Source organism: Macaca mulatta, chromosome 16, assembly GCF_049350105.2.
Source record: "Macaca mulatta isolate MMU2019108-1 chromosome 16, T2T-MMU8v2.0, whole genome shotgun sequence".
In the NCBI taxonomy this organism is placed as follows: Eukaryota; Metazoa; Chordata; class Mammalia; order Primates; family Cercopithecidae; genus Macaca; species Macaca mulatta.
This window is the reverse complement of record NC_133421.1, coordinates 18,048,027-18,070,186: the sequence shown is the minus strand read 5'-3', so window position 1 is coordinate 18,070,186 and position 22,160 is coordinate 18,048,027. Positions and strand designations below refer to the sequence as shown.

Below are 22,160 nucleotides of genomic sequence, written 5' to 3'. Positions count from 1 at the left end.
TCAGCAGGGACAAAGATTTCATAACAAAGACACCAAAAGCAGCTGGAACAAAAGCAAAAACTGACAAGGGGGATCTAATTAAAGACCTTCTGCACAGCAAAGGAAACTATCAACAGAGTGAACAGACAACCTACAGAATGGGAGAAAAATTTTGCAAACTATGCATCTGACAACGGTCTAATATCCAGCATGTATAAAGAGCTTAAACAAATTTACAAGAAAAAACAACTCCATTAAAGAGGAGGCAAAGTGAGTGTGGTGGTGTGCGCCTGTAATCCCAGCTACTTGGGAGGCTGAGGTGGGAGAATCACCTGAGCCTGGGAGGGTTGAGGCTGCTGTGAGCCGAGACTGCACCACTGAAATCCAGCCTGGGCAAACAGAATGAGATAAAAAAAGAAAGTGGGCAAAGGATATGAACAGACACTTTTCAAAAGAAGACATATATGCAGCCAAGAAGCCTATGAAAAAAAAGCTCAATATCACTGATCATTAGAGAAGTGCAAATCAAGTCGGGTGCAGTGGCTCATGCCTGTAATCCCACCACTTTGGGAAGCTGAGGCAGGTGGATCAACTGAGGTCAGGAGTCCGAGACCAGCCTGGCCAACATAGTGAAACCCTGTCTCTACTAAAAATACAAAAATTAACTGGGTATGGTGGCAGAAGCCTGTAATCCTAGCTACTCAGGAGGCTGAGGCAGAAGAATCGCTTGAACCTGGGAGGTGGAGGTTGCCGTGAGCTGAGATCGCACCACTGCACTCCAGCCTGGGCAACAGGGCAAGACTCTGTTCAAAAAAAAAAAAAGAGAGAAGTGCAAATCAAAACCACAATGAGCTACCATCTCACACCAGTCAGAATGGCTACGAAAAAGTGAAAAAATAACAGATCCTGGAAAGGTTGTAGAGAAAATGGAACACTTATACACTGTTGGTGGGAGTGTAAATTAGTTCAACCACTGTGGAAGGCACTGTGGAAATTCCTCAAACACCTAAATACACAACTACCAATCAACCCAACAATCCCATTACTGAATATATACCCAAAGAAATACAAATCATTCCATTATAAAGACACATGCACATGTATGTTCACTGTAGCACTACTGACAACAGCAAAGACATGGAATCAACCCAAGTGCCCATCAGTGATTGACTGGATAAAGACAATGCAGTATATATATACATCATGGAATACTATGGAGCCATTAAAAAGAATGAGCTCCTGTCCCTTTCAGGGACATGGATGGAGCTGGAGGCCATTATCCTTAGCAAACTAACGCAAAAACAGAAAACCAAATACCACGTGTTCTCACTTATAAGTGGGAGCTAAATGGTGAGAACACACGGACACATGGAAGAAAACAACACACACTGGGGCCTATTGGAGGGTGGAGGGTAGGAGGAGGAGGCTCAGGAAAAAATAACTAATGGGTACCAGGCTTAATACCTGGGTGACAGAATAATCTTTACAACAAACCCCCACGACACAAGTTTACATATATAATAAACCTGCACATGTACTCCTGAACTTAAAATGAAAGTTAAATAAATAACTAAAATGAAAACCAGTTGATTCTGTTTTCTAACACCACAGATTGTGTAAACATTTTCATCAGGAATGGACCATGGCAGTGCTATATAGTTTTCCATTTTTCTTGATAATTGCATTTCTTTTCTTTTTTTGGTTTTGTTTTGGCTAACAGGGAATAAATGTGCTTTCATCTTATCCTTAAGGTTATCCAGCTTCTTCTAATGACTAAATTATGCAGTTTAGGGGTTGGGGCAAGCGGGGATAAAAATGAAACAAAACTCGTTATACACTGATGATTACCAAAATTAGGTGATCGATTCCTAGAGGTATATTATACTTGTTCTCTCTACTTTTGTATGTATTTGAAAACTTCCACAATATTTTTTTTTTTTTTAAAGAAGACCATCTAGCTTCTCATCTATATTCTTCTTTCTACTCTTTGCTCACTTCGATGGATTGGTAGGTAGGCCGGAGAATCACTTCTGCTACAAATTTCTCTTTTTCAGGCTCTGAGCCATGGCTTCCATTACTTTGGCTCATCTGTCCTCTATGTCTTCCAAGTATTTGCCAGAATCTTTGATCTGCCAATATCTCAGTCTTGTTCTCAGCATTCTTTTTTTTTTTTTTTTTTTGAGACGGAGTCTCATTCTGTCGCCCAGGCTGGAGTGCAATGGCATGATCTCAGTTTCAAGCGATTCTTCTGCCTCAGCCTTCTGAGTAGCTGGGATTACAGGCACCTGCCATCATACCTGGCTAATTTTTTTTTGTGTGTGTTTTTGTAGAGACGGGGTTTTACCATTTTGGCCAGGTTGGTCTTGAACTCCTGACCTCAGGTGATGCCCCCACCTTGGCTTCCCAAAGTGCTGGGATTGCAGGCATAAGCCACCATGCCCGGCCTTCTCAGCATTCTTAAATTTATTTCCCTTGTGCTTGTTAACTATAATTTAACATGTGCTAATATTTAGTCTACCACTTTGAAGCAAGAATCCTGCATCCACTTTATTTTAACCAAACACAGACTATCAGGTAAGAAGATATGCTCTTTATCCGAGAGCCCTGGCATATAACATGTTTCCACTCATGGTGCCACTATTGGCTTCCCTTTCCTTTATTTAATGTCACCTTAAAATATATACATATGTGTGTATATATATGTGTGTGTATAGATATACACTGACAGAAGTCTAAGGACTAGAATAAAATATAAATGCAGAAGCAAACAACCTATATATATATATAGATAAATAGACAGTTTTGTTTTGTTTAAGTTTTTTTTGTACAGATGAGATCTCACTATGTTGCCCAGGCTGGTCTCAAATTCCTGGGCTCAAGCAATCCTCCTACCTCAGCCTCCCAAAGTGCTGGCATTATAGGTATAAGCCACTGTGCCTGGTCGATATCACCTTCTTAAACTTCTACTGATGCTGACCCAGTAGAAACCACTGAGACAGATAAATATGAGAGGTATTATTAGGAAGGACCACTGAAGTGTCCCTAAACCACTACCAAACTACACATTCTTCTTAACTGTCTTTACAAACCAACCAACAGAACATAATCATCTTTTGAATATATATTAAAAAGACATAGTACCAGATGCCAAGACAGTGGACATTCTAAGAATAATATTCAGGGGAACAAAGCTCATTTACACTTTCCAGGGATTAAAGGCAAATGAACTTTAGTTGTGAGAAACAAATTCCTTATCCTGTAGATATATTCCATTTGTTTTACTGTTGGGAAATTTATATATAATTTGGAATAAAGATCATACCTTCCCCTGGATTTGTCCACAAGATTTTCTGGAGAGACCCTTGAACCTGGTCTTTGATGATGGACAGACTGAACCTGGGATTCTGGGCTGTAACGATTTGACGTTTTAGTCCTCACAGGTGTAGACACCAAAGCAGATGGTGAGTTCTGGAATGTAGAAGTAGGAGGCTGCTGGGGAGTCTGTGAGGAAACTTGATTTCTAGCAAAATCTTGTGTGATAATTTGCTGTGAATGAGAAAAGAAGGAAGTGGGAAAATTCATTGAGTACTTGCAAAAAAAAAAGTATTAAGAAATCTAGATATCTTTATTATAAATTTCTTTTTCTATATGAAATCTGCTTTCCCCATGATCAAAAAAGAAAATCAGCTAATAAGAATAATGAAAAACTTACACAGATGTGATCAGCAAGTGTGATCAGCCGATGAGTCCTGGGCACTTGCCCCATTCCCTCTGCCTGTGAAGAAGGGGGCAGCTGTTGCTGGGGAGACGGTGATTCCTGCTGTGGTCGATAGTGATGTAATGGTCCTTCATACTGTCTGGTAGCATCGTCTAGTAGAGAACACATAGATGTCTTACTCCAGGAATGTCTGTGCCTTTCACTCATTATCAAAGATTAAATATAATTCAGAAGAACACATGAAAGGATGTGGTACACAGCTCCAAACAAAAAACTTATCTTAATTTTGGAAAAAAAAATTATTCACCAACAGAAGTCTGAGGACTAGAACAAAATATAAATGCAGAAGCAAACAAAATTAATATAAACTATTTTCTGTATCATTAAAAAATAAAAAAGAATCGATAGCTGTTTCTAAAGCAGGCTCATGTAAGATAACCCTAAAATAAACAAAACAAGTTAATTCTTACCATGGTCTAGACAGATAATTAGAAGCAAATGATAAATGTAAATATGAAAACATGTAAATGGTAGCTTAAGAAGACATACTTTCGGCTTGATTTGCCTTAACCACCTCTGGCTGATAGGTCTGCAGTTTTTCCTGGGGTGGCGCAGGTGAGCTGGCAGGACTTATCACCTCAATAGCATCGCTAGGTGTTTCATACCTGTGAGAAGATACTTTAAGAAAAGAAAATCTTATTTTAAAACTAATCCTGGGAAAAGTTTCTAAAGTCTAAGTTCTTCAAACCTACAGCATATTTTCAATTCTGATCAACCATGTTCAATGGTATTCCAGGTTAATGAGGGTTTTCTGAAGTTTTATGAGCTTTAAGACATTTTAGGCCAGGTGCAGTGGCTCACACCTGTAATCCCAGCACTTTGGGAGGCCGAGGCAGGTGGGTCACCTGAGGTCGGGGGTTTGAGACCAGCCTGACCAACGTGGAGAAACCCTGTCTCTACTAAAAAAATACAAAATTAGTCAGGCGTGGTGGCTCATGCCTGTAATCCCAGCTACTCGGGAGGCTGAGGCAGGAGAATCGCTTGAACCCGGGAGGCAGAGGTTGTGGTGAGCTGAGATTGCGCCATTGCACTCCATCCTGGGCAACGAGAGCGAAACTCCGTCTCAAAAAAAAAAAAAAAAGACACGTTTTAAAGCACAATAATAAACACTGGAATGAGGCAGAACAGAGAACAGATTTATGATATTTTTCCTGGGAGCTGGAAAAGAAATCACCAGGGAAACATTTATGGAAAGAGGTTAATAAACAAATAAGGGAGTAGATCTCAATAACTGATTCCAATAATTCCAATTCTGTGGGACATTCCGTTCTTAGAAAAACGCTGAGGCTATAAAGCTGCTTCATTCACTACCATGATGATTTTAAAGCTATGGATTATATAACACTATATATAATGATTTTCTCAAATAACTGGAGTATTGCTAACAAAAGTTACTCCAAATATTAATAATTTTTTTGCACTGTGTTACATTGTGAAAATAACCAGAAATGGTACAGAATGTCTGAAGGGAAGTATATTCCCAGAAAGGGAGGATGTCAACCAACTCTGGAGGATACCCACATCAAAAAGGACCTCCTCTAAGACGCAGTTCTCAAGTAAACAGAGGGGCTGTGCAGTGGGGCTAACAGGCAGCTTTTCACAGTCCTGCCATGGCCTCAGAGCTGACAGTTGAGAGCAGATGTAACCACCTATTCAGGAACCTCTGAATTCAGAGGGCTCTTCACATCTACAAACTACACTATAGAATCTGAGAGCACTGTCAGAGCTCCAAAGGGCACATGGCCCTGGCTGGACACAGATGCAGCAGGTGGGAATGAACCCTGCTCCCTAGCCACCAGCTGCTCCTCTGGTACTCAACAGTCCTTCCTATCCCCACCAGGTCATGGAAATTGCAGCTACCTGGGTTCTAGTACACTTAGGAGATTGGAAACTTGATAAATGGGACAGAAATGATCATTGAGAAACTAAAATAAATCACTATATTCTAAGAAGTTTACAGCAATTTGTGACTTTTGTATCCACTGTTACTCATCACTGGTTATGTATTCACATCCTAAATCTGCTTACAACTTCCAATATTCACTCAGTAGAAAGTCTGATTCCGAACTGTGTTCACATTGCTCTTGAAGCCTTAAGGGGCAAGACTATATGGCAACGGACTTCACCTTCAGGATGAGGGGGGCTCTCAAGAGTCAAACTGAAAGCCACACTGAAGAACTGTACATAGCCTTTGGACATCATGGAATTCACTGACCAGTGACAAAAATGATAACCACACACAGAGACATGGACACTCAGAAAAGATGAGCTATTTTCAAACCTTCTGAAAATCAAATTCCTACAGCAAGGTTTGGTTTGTGATGCAAACTGAAAAGAAATGTTTAATCCAATGATTAAGGAACCCATGTGCTATACCATTCAATAAGCCCAGGTGGGATCTCCCAGTGTGCTGGCGACTTCCCTTCAAAAGACCTATTCATACAACTATAGAATATCTCTTTCTCAGTGAGCAATTTTCTGCATGCAGAAAATCTATATTGCAGATTTTCCTAATCTCAGGCTAAAAGAAGTCTTTTGTCTACACAACACTACCCTCTCTCTCTAAAAGCCTCAGCAATGGGGTAGATGTGACCTAAACAAATTATAATTAAGCTAGTGGCTACTTAGAGATCAAAAGAACTGCACATTGCATTCTGGAGCATAAGAAATCATTTTTTTTCATGATCTCTAACTCTACTGAATTTATTCAATGGATGTAACAGAAAGATGACTATATATGATTAAATTACTTCCAGTGTTAGCAGATGCTTATTTAAATACTTGCTTGTTCTTTCTACAATTCCACATAGAATTGAGGCAATAGTTTAAAAGAAAATTTAAAAAGTAACTTTTCTAGCATTTTAATGTAGACCTGTGAATTTCAAGATTTGCAGGTTAGCCATCACAATGACTAACCAGACTTGAACAAAATCCAACTTGCAAAAAAGATGCAATATAAATACCAATCACCAGTAATAGGTAGTCTCACTTTTAAAAATCTGTGTCTTAGAAAAAGGATATTAGAGGCTTTGGGGTATTGGCATAAATACAGAACCATGTCCTAGCAAATGCTTCCTGAGAAATTATACCTCAGTAGCACAGAGCCTGGAGATATATCCACTACCTTTCAGATGCCTAAATATGTTAATAAGGTCTGCCTTCTACTTTCTAAATTTAATTACATAAATGATACAGTTTTCTTGTGGAAAATACATTGATAGGCTTATATGTAGGAAACTGGGATATTTAAATAATCATAAAAACAGCAGAAGATACATTTTTGCATTACATTTACTATCAAGCATTAGGATTTTTAAATACCATATAGTTCTACTTGACCTAAAGAATAAAGTAATTCTTTACTCAGACATCACATTGTGAAACTCAGATTGAGATACATACAGCTACTAGAAGAGTCTGAACTTTGAGAGCCACGTTCCCTCGCATCCTTGTCCGAGGCAATTTGCCGGGTGATGATCACGTCTATGAAGTTAGCTGCAGTAATGGTAGTCTTCCCTCGGGTCCTTAGCTCTTCCTCATATCTGGATTTTGGAGGAGGCCCTTTATCTTTCCCAGCCTCAGAATAAACTACTGAAGAATGAGGCTGGGGCTTGCCACTTGGAAAGGCTGAAGAAGTGTATAAACACTGAACAGATCTCTTCTCCACCTCCAGGGTTTTCTGCTCTAGCTGCTGCTGTTCACTAACTGCTGCTGACCTGCTTCTCAAATTTTCTTCTAACCTGGCAGCTTCATGCTTACTCTCTTTTGTTTTGGACACATCCATCTGGGGTGCAGAAGCTGCAGCATCCACAAGAGCAGCCAGGGCATCCGCAGCAGTGTTGTAACGGGAGGCTGGCAGGCCTTGGCTTATTGAAGGGCCCCCAGCAGGCAGTGGCCTGTAAATAAAACCAAATCACAGCTCTGTGAAGGGAAGACCATTTGCTGGGAATGTGGTGGGGAGATGGAAGGACAAACTGCAACAACAAAAAAGGCTTCGTGGCACGGGCAGAAAAGCATGACTATACTTAGACTATTGCAGTCACAAATTTTAAAATGAATATACAAGAGACATTTTTTGTCAAAATATGTACAAGAGACTGACATGATTCGTAGCTGAGCAGTTGGATCCAAAGGTGTGATTACACTGGTTCCATTGGTTCCTTGGAAAACACTGGGTCTCTGTTGCAACATGGTCTCCTGAGTTCTTACTGAAGGCGAAGGGGAGCGAACATATCCATGACTGCCAGGTCGGCCAGGCTGTTCTGAGCCTGCAGAGGTGAAAAAGAAAAAAGAAAAAAAGACGTAAGGAGGAAGCTACAGATAAAAGGAAGCAATGCTTATGGATTGTTTATTTTTTTATTTTTTATTTTTTTTTTTGAGATGGAGTCTAGCTCTGTTGCCCAGGCTAGAGTGCAGTGGCACAATCTCGGCTCACTGCAAGCTCCACCTCCTGGGTTTACGCCATTCTCCTGCCTCAGCCTCCCGAGTAGCTGGGACTACAGGCGCCCGCCACCTCGCCTGGCTAGTTTTTTTGTATTTTTTTAAGTAGAGACGGGGTTTCACTGTGTTAGCCAGGATGGTCTCGATCTCCTGACCTCGTGATCCGCCCGTCTCGGCCTCCCAAAGTGCTAGGATTACAGGCGTGAGCTACCGCGCCCGGCCGGATTGTTTATTTCCTAATATACCTAAATAGAAAAAAGGAAAACAAGACAAGAAACTTGATAGTCTACTTTCTGGCCTTTCCAGAAATATGTTCTAAAAGTTTCCAAATAAAGATGCAATAAAACCGCAGCAGTAACTTGAAACAAAACGTCAGCCATCATTTACTGTCATTTCCATTTCTCTGATAAATTTCAATCTTGATCCCAGAAATAAAACAGCACCAACAAGAAGTACTACTACAAATCATATAAGTTCATCTTTCAGAGTCTTCCTCAAACTCCAGTCTGTACATGATTTCCAAAATCTAATCAGGCACAACTTTCTAAGCATCATAATGAAAATAATATACCACTGCTACACTAGGGTTTGAGACTGTTTCATTCAACCACAGTTTGCCCTGCTTCATTTCTTCACTGTCCCCTTCACAGGTGACTCTTTCTCTCAGCAAGCTCTCTTTTGAAATGAAATCATTCACATTATCCTCCCACATAAAACTTGGCTCCCACAATTACACTTCTACAATATTTGGTATGTTTTTGTTCACTTAACTCTAACTCTCCCATAACAAAGTCAGAGCTTGGACTTGGTCAGAACTACTTCACGCAGAGGATTTTGAACTCTCAAATCCCTCCCCAATCACTTTCCTCTTGACCTCGTCTTGTTCTGTGTCCTCACTCCAACCTTCTAACCTGCTCACTGGCTTCATAACAGCTAGCCGTTTTAGCACACACCACTCTTCTCACACACACCACCACCTCAGCCAGGCTTCTCAGCAGTTTTCTCCCTTCTAACCATTCATCAGCTTATATGAATATTTATTTTTTAATTAAATTTAAAAAATTTTAAGAGACAGCATCACACTCTGTTACCCAGGGCACTCCACAGCTCACTGCAGCCTCAAACTCCTGGCTTCAAGGGATCATCCCACTTCAGCCTCCTGAGTAGCTAGGACTACAGGTGCACAGCACCTCTCCTGGCTAATTTATATATATATATTTTAGAGACAGGGTATCACTATGCTGCTGAGGCTGGTCTTGAATTCCCGGCCTCAAGCAATCCTCCTGCCTCAGCCTCCTGAGTAGCTGGGATTACAGGCATGAGCCACCATGCCCAGCTTATCTAACTATTTCTATGGGATATATATTCCTAGATGTGAATTACTAGATGGAAGAGTATTTAAAATTTCTATCTCCACAGAGGCTACACCATTTACACTGCCATTGCCAACATGAGTATCTGTTTCTGCAGAAACTCCAACACAATATTTATCAACTTTCTTACATGTCTGATGCAGAGAAATGGTATCTTTGTGCCTTAAATATAAATTTTGTTCATCAGTAGGATCACAAACATTTTAAAAATCTGGTCTCTACCAAAGTTATGTATTATTTGTATGAGGGTTTCTTAAACAATTTTCCATGTTTTATGCAATTAACATGGAATCAATATTACTGTTCTGCCTTACAATTCATTAAAGCACTTCCTATAGTCAAATTCTTAGTGATTTTTATTGTACACAGATAAAGGTATTTAGATAATCTTACTTTACATAGATTATACAAGATCTTCTGGGTGACACAGTTATAGCTAAATGTGTTTGAGCTTTGTAACCACTGAATTATTTAACTCCTCAGAAATATTACTGGATCAAATATGATGACTATCTTTTGGGCTCCTTCCATATATTGCCATTCATATTGATTTCAAAGGTTTGTTTCCTATGGCAGTATCAATGTGACAACCTTCTGCCACTGTGTGGTTCTGTACCTAACTCTCTGACACGTTTCTGCTTCCTTTTGCCCCGACCTAGATCGACTCTCCTGGTAATATCTAAAGACTGACCTACACTTCTTTTCACACTCTTGCCCCTTGGAAATCTCATTCAAGCCAGAGCTTCAGCTCTTGCAGGTGACTCCTAAATCAGTATCTCCAAGCTCTGTCTTTTCTTCTGAGTACCAGATCAGAGTATCTGACAATACACACATGGTCAATGATTTAAGTAAAAGAACTGAAAAGAGCAAGTATACCATGGATAAAAAAGATTCCCCATGGACACATGAGAGGCTGGGCATCCCAAATCCAAGTCAGAAATGCTCCAATATCCAAAACTTTTTAGCTGACATGACACTCAAAGTAAACAGTCACTGGAGCACTTCAAATTTCATTATTTTTGGATTAGCAATGTCCAACTGGCATAATGCCAATATTCCAAAATCCGAAAAAATCCTGGTTCCAAGCATTTGGGATATTCAACCTGGATGTCTAAAATCATTACATCTTTGCTTTCACTCATCATGCTCTATCTTTATTGCAGACTAATCTTGTTCCTCGTCTCTTTCTCACTCCCCATATCTAGTTAAGTCCCTTTGAGTCTACAGTGATATTCTTCCCAGCAGTTCTTTTCTGGCCATTCCCAGTGTAAAGTATTCCAGGCCACCATTAGGATGCATATGAACTACTGACAGTCTCACTGGCCTTCTGGAACCAGCCATACCCACCCTTCAGGGTTTTAATCCGCCTATTCCACTCGTATGTAAATGTACCTCTGATCATGTCACCTGCCTCCTGGACACAACATTTCATTGTAATTCAAGATGCTACACAAGCTGCTAACTGTATTTTCCATTCCTCCTCTAAACTCAAGCTCAAAAACACCTTCATATCCAGGAGATTTTGCTAGGGCTGTTCTTTCAGCCTTGAAAGCTCTGTGACCAATATCTTCAGGCCCCCGCAGTCCACTGTTTGCACCAAATAAAAATGATAGCTTCATCATGAAAACATTTTTCCGTGTAAAATCCATGTTTCCACCATCTCAGCTGTTACAGCACTTTCACCTGTTTTTCACTTGGGGCCTGTAAAAACGATGTCTTAGAATTTTTGTTTGCATCAAAAATTTTTGTGTGCAGCATTAAACACAGAGTACAAGACTGCTAAGATGTGTCCAGAGAATGGAAGAGCAGTGCCTTTCACTGACCTGGCCGCAGGTAGAGGTCGGAGGAAGCTGCAGCAATCCGTTCCCGCTCCCGCTCCTTCTCCCGCTCCCGCTCCCGTTCCCGTTCCCTCTCGGCGCTTGCAGCAGCTGCAAGGTGTGTTGGGTGTCCTGTAAAACATAAACCTGCAGCTTAAAGATAAAAATATCAACTGACTGAGTATATCAAACCATTCTGAAATTCCAAGTGACTGAAAATTTTTCACAAAGCTTCAAATTTAGGATATAAGAAGCTTCTTTTGGCCAGGTGCAGTGGCTCACACCTATAATCCCAGTACTTCAGGAGGCCAAGGCAGGTGGATCACCGGAGGCCAGGAGTTTGAGACCAGCCTGGGCAACATAGTGAGACCCTGTCTCTACTAAAAACACACAAAAAATTAGCCAGGTGTGGTGGCGCACACCTGTAATCCCAGCTACTCCAGAGGCTGAGGCATGAGAATCTCTTGAACCCGGGAGATGGAGGTTGCAGTGAGCTGAGATCACACCACTGCGCTCCAGCCTGGGCAACGGAGCCAGACTCTGTCTCCAAAACAAACAAAAAAAAGACAAGACAAGAAAACAGAAAAAGGAGTTTGTTTTATTAAGAGTCCTGGATAAGAACTGAAGCATAACATAAGCTTTTAAGGCATTTCTAAGGTATCTAGTGACAGTTGGCACATAAGAACTACTATTAAATGTTAAAAGAAAAACAAGAAACCAAAGAAAGGAAAATTGCCCTAAATACCTTAAAAGGCTATGTTGTAAAAACATAAACACAATGGTTCTATTAGAGAGGTGTGTGACTGTAGAATCTTACCTGGAGACATGGAAGCAGAGTTGTATGGCCTGGGAGGGAAAGTAATCTGCGTACCAGGAATATAAGTGATTCTGTCCATGGGAGGAGTGCTTGTTCCCCCTGGATGAGGCACTAAAATTGTTGGAGGCATATTGGTCAGGTCAATGATTCCTATCCAAAAGACAAATACAATTTATGTTAAGTGTTATTCTAAAGGTACAGAACCATACATGACTTTTGGATTTTGTCTATCTCTGTGAATCAAGGATAATTTGTATATAATATAAATAAAAATGTTTACTATCATCATTACTTTTTAAAACATTCTTTAACTCTCAAGAAGGATATTAAAGACTCTACTTCATATTAGTAACCTCAAAGTATGGGGAGATTAAAGAGACAGAGAAATTTGTAAAACATGGATTACAAATACTCAGCACAAGGATTTGGTTTAACTAAACCAAAATTTCAGTATTCACCAAAACACCTTCTCTCAATGTATGTCTCGGGGCTAAAAAGTCTATGGGAAGAAGGATACAGTGTTCTTTTCTTTCTTTCTTCCCATCATTCATTCAACAAGTATTTATCGAGTACCTAAGAAACACTGGGTAAACATAAATATTCTATGAATTCTGAAATGCAAAGACACACACCTCTCGTTGCTGGGTATGGGAGACCCAGTGGCTGCTCTCTTGGGGAGAGTCCTCTGGCCACATCTGGACGCAAGTTCACTTGCATCTGTTGTGAGGTAATGTAATCATTTAAGATTGTCTGTCTTGTGTTCTCCATTGCGTAAAGCTGATACTGACTTGGGTAACCTGGAGTTGGTGAAAGCTGTCTCTGAAACAGGTAAGCAGCCGCTGCTGATTGAGAGAATGAAAGAAAGGCACTGAGTTTTGTCCTGGCTGAAATGCATTTGCTAAACACCATCTACAAAAGAGTAGAGAAAAATCATGTGCTGAGCTAGTGCACATGGAACTTTTACTTAGTTATAAGGATTAAGGTGGATTTATTTTAGACCTTGATATATTAGCAGTATCACTTCTAATTCATTCTAATGTCTGAGAAGTAATGGAAAAAGGGGAAGGATAACAGTAGCTAAAAACTACTCAAGTACTTTTACTTTCAATCTTTGACATGCAACTTTATTATATTTTTACCTGCCATCTGCAAGAGTTGTGTTTGAAAACAGAATTGTTTTTACAGTACTGATCATCCAATACAACCAACAGAAATGTATACGAAAACACTTTATGGCAATCAGTAACTTTACTCTCCAGGGGGTGAAAATGATTATAGACTATAAGCATTTAATTAGCCCATGTGTTTGGAGCAGACTGGCAAACTTTTGACATAAAGGGCCAAATGGTAAATATATTTTAGGCTTTGTGGGCCTTTTCGTATCTGTCACAGCTACTCAACTCTGACACTGTAGCACAAAAAGAGCTACAGGAAAAAAGAATAAATGGTGTGGCTGTGTCCTAATAAAACTTTATTTACAAACACAAGAGGCAACAGGATTTGGCTAAAAAGCTGTAGTTTTTCGCAACCCCTAGGTGACAGAATGACACAAGACACATGACACAAGGAAGGCGTAAGGTGTGGTAAAAAGTAGAAGATAATGTCTCTCTCCTCGAAACATTATAATCCAGCTCAGGCTCAAAAACAAGCAAATGAAACCATTACAAAATGAAGACTATGATAAACACTAAATAGAAACTAGAAACATTCCATTTTGTCTGAGAACCGGAGTGACCTATTTTATATGTATATGTTCTCCCTAGAAAAACAAATAACATGTTTTCTGGAATATTTGCTTCCCCTTCATCTAGAAGCTAGGTAAGTCTGTCAGCTGACACAATCTGGGACACAGTGCCCTAAGTAATAGGTATTGGGCTCCTCTGAAACAGTGTTGTCAAATGACACATACTTTGATGACACTTACACAGCTTTTAGATAAAACATTTCCCACAGGTACTTTGCTATTATGAAATGTAAATAACCCTTAGAATTCTTACTTTTAAAATTTAGCATACTGATAATGAAAAATTCTTCCCTAAGGACCAAAGTGAGGCACAAGTATTCTGTGTTCTAATTTGCACCTGAAGGATATGAGTAATAAGCAAAGCAAAGAGTTTAGGCCAGAGAAGAGGTCTGAGCAGAAAACACATGTGTGACTGGGCTCAGCCAACAGCGGCAAGGAAGAGCAAGGACTGCACCCTGGGAGGACAAGGTGCAGCCGCTGGTCCTGCAGATTATAACAGCCCAGCCGAGCCTCTCTGTACCAACCAATGGGACTGCTCCCCTCCCCTCCCTATGTAAAACACAGTGCCCTCTGCCCAGCACAGACTGCTCTCTAGAAACCTGCACATGTCTGCACCTATCAGATTCTGTCTACCAACGTCAGTGGTGTTCTAAAGTTTCTTCCAGCTGTACTTGTTACTAGAATTATGGACCTTAATGACATAATTTGTAAATCAAAGAAGAATGAAGAGCGGTTTCTCTGAAAACTAAGTTAATAGCTTTGGAAAGACTTGATACAGAAGTTGAATCAGGTGTGGACCAGACAACTTTAAAAGGCTGGAAAAAAATCTAGAAGGATTCTGTATTTAGATTGCTTGGAAGTGTCTTTACTTGGAAATTCTAGCTTTACTTAAAAAAAGAAACACCTGGAAATGTGAATTTCTTTTATATAAGACAGTGAGCTTTAATCAATCGTTATTGAAAAAGCCTTGGCCTTAGATCAGAGTACTGGTAAATGAACATCTATGCTGTAAGTTAACACGTTTAAGGTATGCCCCTGTCATTTAAAAATAATTATTCACATTAACCCACATTTTCAATTAGCTTCACCAAGTGCCATAAGAGAGCTTTTCATATACTATTATTTTTAGTTCTTTACTGGGTGCTGATAAGATTTTATTTCTTGATCTGGGTGCTGGTAACATGGGGGAATTTAGTTTGTGAAAATTCACTGAGCTGTACATTAATGGTACTTGCAATTGTACTGTATTATACAACAACAGAAAGCTGAAAAGGCATACAGGTGGCATATTTATTTGCCATAAATTATCACTATATTTCATGTTTACCAGGATCCAAAGCCCTGTGAAAAGGCATGGCTGGATCCAAGTGCGTGGGCAGGTGGCTCCGATAAACCTCTCCTGCAGTGCTGCCTCTGTGATGGGGATCAAACGGACTGTGGCTCACGACAGGGTCCACCCCAGGCACTGGAGACTTCGCTGGGATACTTTCCCTCTGCGTAGGGGTCAGTGTCGATTTCCTTTCATGATTGGTAGACTTGTTAGAAGAAATTGTAACTGGAAAAAAAGAGCCAATGCCACAAGTTCTTAAGAAACTTGCAAAGTATGATAATATTTGTCCATTTCTCAACCATTCAAATACAGACTATATTCATGTATTTGGATCTTCTCTTTCCCCTCAACATTTAACATTCAATATTGCAAAATATGAAAATGGAAACAACTAGTAGAAACTTGAGATTTGGAGAGTACTGTCACCTTTTGGATCACAGCACCAGTATTTTACCACCTTATGTAACATTAAAAATAAAATTCAATACTCTTCTTTAAATCTCATTATGAATGATTGTTTTTTGTATGACTTTAACATTCTAAATTCTTTTGTCCCCACATGTAGTAAACTTCAGTTTTCTCATTGCCTGTGTTATGCAACTTCCTTACTACTCATTAATCACAAATTTCACTAATTTTTTCCTTGCTCTGTTCTTCCACAATGACTTTCTCATTACTTCACCAACATCTATCTCCTCCCTACTCCAGCCTCTCCTCTTTTAAATTATGTTATTCAGAGTGTTCAGACTGTCCCACCAATAACTATATATTCGAACACTTACTAGCCATCACCCTCAATTTTTTTTTTTTTTTTTTGAGATGGAGTCTCGCTCTGTCGCCCAGGCTGTAGTGCAGTGGCGTGATCTCGGCTCACTGCAGTCTCTACCTCCTGGGTTCAAGCAATTCTCCTGCCTCAGCCTCCCGAGTAACTGGGACTACAGGAGCACGCCACCATGCCAGGCTAATTTTTTTTGTATTTCTAGTAAAGACAGGGTTTTACCATGGCCTCCCAAAGTGCTGGGATTACAGGTGTGAGCCACCGCACCCAGCCACCCTCAATTTTTTTAACTGTGGTGAAATATACATAACATAAAATTTACAATTTTAGCCATTTTAAAGGGTACAATTCACAGTGGCATTAAGTACAATGCATGATGGTTGTGTAACCATTACATCTAAATACTAATATTTTGATACTATAAACTTTACCACAAACAAATCTGCCTGCCCAAAGAAAGAAATCACACTGGTTTGTCACATCCCCTTCCAAGTCCCATTGTGCTCAAACATGTAGTGCCCTTCCCTCTGCAGGGCAACTCTCCGTAAGAACTAAAGCTACAATCATTTGGACTCACCCCCTTATCCCTAACAAGGACTTCCCCTTCTCCTCACTCTGTGCTACGCCTCTCACATCCGCCAAAACACTCTTCTACAGCTCGCAGTGCCCAGCCCAGGATGTAGCATGTGAGCCACCAATAAATTTGTATTATAATAAAAAATGGTAGGTGGATGCATTTTTAAGGGCCTCAGGTTGATTCAGGGACCACTTGGTAAAAATCACTTCTCAACTGATGTAGCTGCCAGCAGCATGGGGTTATAGTGATAACAATGATAACGACAGTAACACCAACAGTTTAATTCACATTTATCGAGCCCTTTGTAAATACTCAGCACCCTTCTAAGTTCTTTACATGTACTACCTTATTTGATCTTCATAATAATCCAGAGAGGTAGGTCTTAATGTTACATTATGATTTTACAGATCAGGAAACTAAGCTACAAAAAAGCTAAGTAACTCATCTGAGTTTATGCAGTAAGAATGTTAATTCAAGCTTACGCAGTCTTGTTCCAGAGGCTACTTTCAGCTTTCACACCACACTGCCACTGAAGGAACAATGTGAAAACTGACTTCCAGAAAACCTTATGCAATTGGCTGAAAATCCACTCTAAAAATATACTTACTCTACAGCATTTCTGGACTGTGCCGTAATCTGCACTTGATTTAAATATTAGGTATTTTACTTAAATTATGCCTACTTTTAAATTAGTAGCCTTCCATACTCCTAGAATCAAGCATGACCTGCAGATCTTGGGATACTCTAAAGCTAACAATTTGATATTTACTACTTGACAAAGGTTTTTTTGTTTTGTTTTGTTTTTTTAATGCAATAAAAAGGATCAGACCAAGCAACAAAAGTAACATACCATCAGAAGTTCTGTTCATCATGGGTGAGCCTCTGGACATGGTGTTTTGATAACTCACAGGGGTCCTCCGTGCACTGGTGTCATCGTAAATCCCAGGGCTCAGTTGTGCTTTGGGAGCTTCATGCAGTGTGGACCTAAGAACGGAGGGGCCAGAGCTTACCACTGACGTGTGCCGGGAACGCACGGGTTCGCCTGCTTTCACATCCTCATATTTTCCCCGTTCTACCACTTTTATGTTCTCTGGCACAATTTCCAGCGGAGGCATTCCACGGGATAGTTTGCTAGGCCCCGTGATTAAGGATTTGACATTGTGTTTGATGGCAGATTGACCTGAGTTGTTGTCAAACTTTATTGGTGTGCCCTAAAGGGAAAGAAACAAACATTACAGGTGGCAAAGTCATCTGGCTACTTTTCTATCTCAGGTCTACGTCTGGCCCATGGCAGTTACAGTTCACTGTGGTGACCTTTTTTTTGTCTGCTGGACATCTCAATCACAACCCCACTGATCCCAAGCTGCATACTTTCCCACATTCCACACTCCATGCTATGGACACAAGAAAACTTGATGATAAGAAGTACGCAAGGCCAGGCGCCATGGCTCACACCTATAATCCCAGCACTTTGGGAGGCTGAAGCGGGCATATCACCTGAGGTCGGGAGTTCGAGACCAGCCTGACCAACATGGAGAAACCCCATCTCTACTAAAAATACAAAATTAGCTGGGCGTGGTGGCGGGCACCTATAATCTCAGCAACCCAGGAGGCTGGGGCAGGAGAATCGCTTGAACCCAGGAAGGAGAGGTTGCAGTGAGCCGAGATAGTGCCATTACACAAAGGCCAAGTGCGGTGGCTCACACCTGTGATCCCACACTTTGAGATGCTGAGGTGGGCAGATCACTTGAGCTCAGGAGTTCAAGACCAGCCTTGGCAACATGGCAAAGCCCTGTCTCTACAAAAATACAAAAATTCTGGGTGTGGTGGTACATGCCTGTAGTCCTAGCTACTTGGAAGGCTGAGGTGGGAGGACTGCTTGAGCCCAGGAGGTTAAGGCTATAGTGAGCTGTGATCATACCACTGCACTCCAGCCTGGTCCACAGAGCCAAAAAAAAAAAAAAAAAAAAGGTACAGGAAACTTTCACGTTTACTTCCAGGAGGTCTGACATCGTAAGAACCACTTATAATTATTAAGTCACACTTTTTAAAATGTTCCATAAATATCAGTTACTGACAAAAAGAGCCAAAACTTAGTTACCTGGGAAATGGAACCCTCAATTATCGGCCTTGTGCTCTGGACCACTTCTGGAGTTTTCCGACTTTCCTGAGTTAAAATATCTTGCCTTGGAATCTCATGAATGGAGCGCCCCATTTCTTTGATGGTGGTGATGCCATCGTATGGTTTTCCTTTGGTAATGGCGCCCTCAAACGCTCGTATGGGAGGACTTTCCCTTTTAATTTGTTTGGGATATTTCAGGCCATCTTCAAAGCTTTCAGTTGTTGCCCTTGGTGTCCCTTGAAAAAGAGTTCAGGAAACATTAAAATAAAGCTGATGGTTGCACAACAATGCCACGGAACTGTGCATTTAAAAATGGTTAAAATGGTAAATTTTGTTACACATATTTTAACATAATTTAAAATAATGCCTTGACATCTTGTAGTTTCTAATTAATTTTCTATTTACAGTAGATCCTCTAATCAGTATTCATCAATCATTTCTTTAGGGTTGCTCGAGATATAATATTAATGCATCATTCATAATAGTCACAGAATGGTTCTTGCATAATAAAGATATCTCTATATTAAAAGACTAAGCAACTATCATCTTCCAATAAATTATGTAGCTTAGAGGCAGAAAAGTAATAACCAAGACTTTAATACTTCAAAAGGGAAAATATCCTGAAAAGCAGAAATACACTGTAAATTAATGTCAAACTATTTTGCCAGGAAGGCAATTATAAATAAAAATGCAAAACAAGCAGAAAGTTTACCCTGCATTATGGAGCCAGACAATACAGTCCTTTCTTTGAGGTCAGAATGAGGACTCCCCCTGGGTAATGCTCGGCATATCAGCCCTTCCAAAACAAGAAAGCAATCAATTATTCAACATAACATATATGTCAACTCACATATACTGAATGCTGTTCTTAAAGTATATGTTTTTGATAAATGCTCTATGAAGGAAGGAATGTCAATTTAAGTTTGTGAACTATCCAGAAGTAGCTAATAAGACATCACACAGTCCTTTGTAAATATTTTCCTAAATAAAAAATGGCCACCAAAGGCATCTAAATGAAAGGTTAAAAAGGAAAGATACCTTCAAAGTTAAATCTAAAATCCCAACACTTCTTTATCAAGAAGAAAGAAGATATAGGATTGGAAACCATTGCTTAGTTTTGAAATATACTTGCGATAAAGGGAAAACGGGAAATACGGATACCATAAAAATAGGGAAGATGTATTAAATGCAACATGCAAACTGAAATGAAAGAGTTGTAAATAACCTCCTAAGAAGTTTCACATTATTGTTGCTGATAAATATAAATCAAGGGTTAGAAATAACCACACACATTTACAGTGAAAGTGTGTCTGTGTGTTTTTTTAACAGAAAAATACAGCTCTTAGAGAATTACACAGGACTTACCCTGCTTTTAGTATTTCATCTAGCTTAAAATTGGTTGAGGCAGGTTAACATTTAAACAAAGTGGGCCATTAACAAAACAAAATCCTACTGATCGTGTACTGAAGGCATATCACATGAGCAGCACCAGTTCAGACGCCTGCCTCCAACCCTCACACAGTGTTAGGTACGATCCCTTAATTTACAGAGGAAGAAACAGGCTCAGAGGAATTCACCAGGGAAGGGTGAAACTGAAATTTAAATTCATGTCTTTACCCATTACACCACTTTATCCGTCTCACAATTCAAAAAGAAGTTCTCATAACAAATTTTACCTTTTTTAACTCACTTAGCTGAAACAGGAATAATCTGGAAATTGTAAGAGCATTCAAATATGAACATTCTAATAGTAACCTATGACCAATTATGCTTAATTTTTACCTCCTTCCATTGTTATGTGCCACTTTATGTATATAGATATAAAGTTAATATAAATATACATTTCAGGTGGAAATGATAAAAACTGCATACAACTTAATTCAACAATGCAAACTTACTATATAAAATTACATGTATCAAAATAACATTCTGAAAACAGTGCTTTACCCTCCAGCGGTGCTGATACAGGAGACTCCCTCATTGACATCCCTTGCTTTATATTTCCTTCCACTGATTCATAGCTTCTCTTTAAACTGATTTCATGAGCTGTTCTTGGACTCCTAGTCCCTTCTCGGGCATTCTTAATATCTACAGAATACACAAACAAGACTTGCTCAGACAGAGCACATGGTATACAATGTACAGTAAATAGGTTAATTTCATAGTCTATCTTTTAAAAATAATAATATAAAAACTCGTCTTAACCTACAATAAAATCTGTGTGGATGATTCATAAAATATTTTCATTCATTCAAATACGTTTATTGATGCCTACTGTGTGCTAGGCATAAGCTAGGCTTGCAGATAAGATTAACAAATTAAATCCCTTTCTGCATGAAACATACCCAACAGTGGTAGGTACAGATTATGTTGTGCAATAAGCTATGAAAGGAGAAGTATAATGTGCTATGAAAATGCTAGGAGAGAAACCTAACACCTCCAGGTTCAGATAAGCCAGCTTAGAGGAAGCAATGTGTAAGCTGAGAATGAAGGATGAATAAGAGTTGTTCAAGTCAAAGGTAATAGGAGGAGAACGTACGGGCAGAATGAACAGTGAACACAAAGACCCCAAGGTGAGACACAGAATGGTACATTAAAAGAACGTAAGCTTGGTAACTGGCTAATGTGTAGAGTGGAGTTGGGAGGAAGAGTGTAGGGGAGGTAAACACAGAAGTGAGAAAGGAAAAATCTGAAGAGTTAAGCTGGAAGCAGCTCCTGGAAGGGTGATAAAGCTAAGGTAGGGGCTTGCAGTTATCTCAAGGGTGATGGAAAAATCAATCAAGGAGTGATGTGGCACACACTTTGAATATGGGTGAGACTGAAGGTAGGGAGATGAGTTAGGTGGCTGCTGAGTTAAAGATGATGGTAAGAGTGGTGAATACAGAGTAATGGATGGATTCTAGACACTTTAGGAAAATGAACAGAAATGGCTTAGTGATTTGGTGGATGTGGAAAGAAACAGAGGTGTGTAGACTTCTGGTTTGGACAACGTACATTAATTATTAATTTCTTAACCCCAAAAACCAAATGTTAATCAAAATATGCCAGACATGTAAAGCAGAGGGAAATAAGAATGTTATCAAGCATTTTGCAGCATTTGGCACTATGTACACACATACTTTATTTCTTTGTATTGGAAGAGAAAATGCATAGCTAATGACTACTCCAAGGTCACAGAGTCAGGTGCAAATAAGAACTCAAACTCAGTCAAAACTTTAGCTAATATTTCTATCACATTTGAGTCATTCTTATAAAATACTACTACTGAGAAAATATAACTTAATACATCTAAAAAATGTACACAGACATTAAAATAGTTTTATTAAAGAGTATTTAATATTCTTATCAAGATTATCAGAGTATTATCTACCCTCTAATTCTTAATTCATAAAACATGAATCTCTT

General features: G+C 39.6%; 1 protein-coding gene across 47 annotated transcripts in view; it reads right to left on the bottom strand.

Moving 5' to 3' along the window:
- NCOR1 (nuclear receptor corepressor 1) overlaps positions 1–22,160 on the bottom strand; it is a 189,410-nt gene that overhangs the window by 23,889 nt on the left and 143,361 nt on the right. For 27 of the 47 annotated variants that reach the window (XM_015118697.3, XM_077970423.1, XM_015118702.3 and 24 more), the window contains 13 exons: positions 20,703–20,843; positions 19,468–19,551; positions 18,735–18,991; positions 17,484–17,844; positions 15,276–15,503; positions 12,837–13,046; positions 12,205–12,354; positions 11,394–11,519; positions 7,860–8,025; positions 7,160–7,653; positions 4,247–4,375; positions 3,692–3,849; positions 3,302–3,525 (listed from right to left, as the gene is read on the bottom strand). In XM_015118697.3, the coding sequence (XP_014974183.3) occupies positions 3,302–3,525; positions 3,692–3,849; positions 4,247–4,375; positions 7,160–7,653; positions 7,860–8,025; positions 11,394–11,519; positions 12,205–12,354; positions 12,837–13,046; positions 15,276–15,503; positions 17,484–17,844; positions 18,735–18,991; positions 19,468–19,551; positions 20,703–20,843 (2,728 nt within the window). The remainder of the gene's footprint in view (positions 1–3,301; positions 3,526–3,691; positions 3,850–4,246; positions 4,376–7,159; positions 7,654–7,859; positions 8,026–11,393; positions 11,520–12,204; positions 12,355–12,836; positions 13,047–15,275; positions 15,504–17,483; positions 17,845–18,734; positions 18,992–19,467; positions 19,552–20,702; positions 20,844–22,160) is intronic. The other 20 variants (XM_015118710.3, XM_077970444.1, XM_077970441.1 and 17 more) reach the window with 3 other exon arrangements.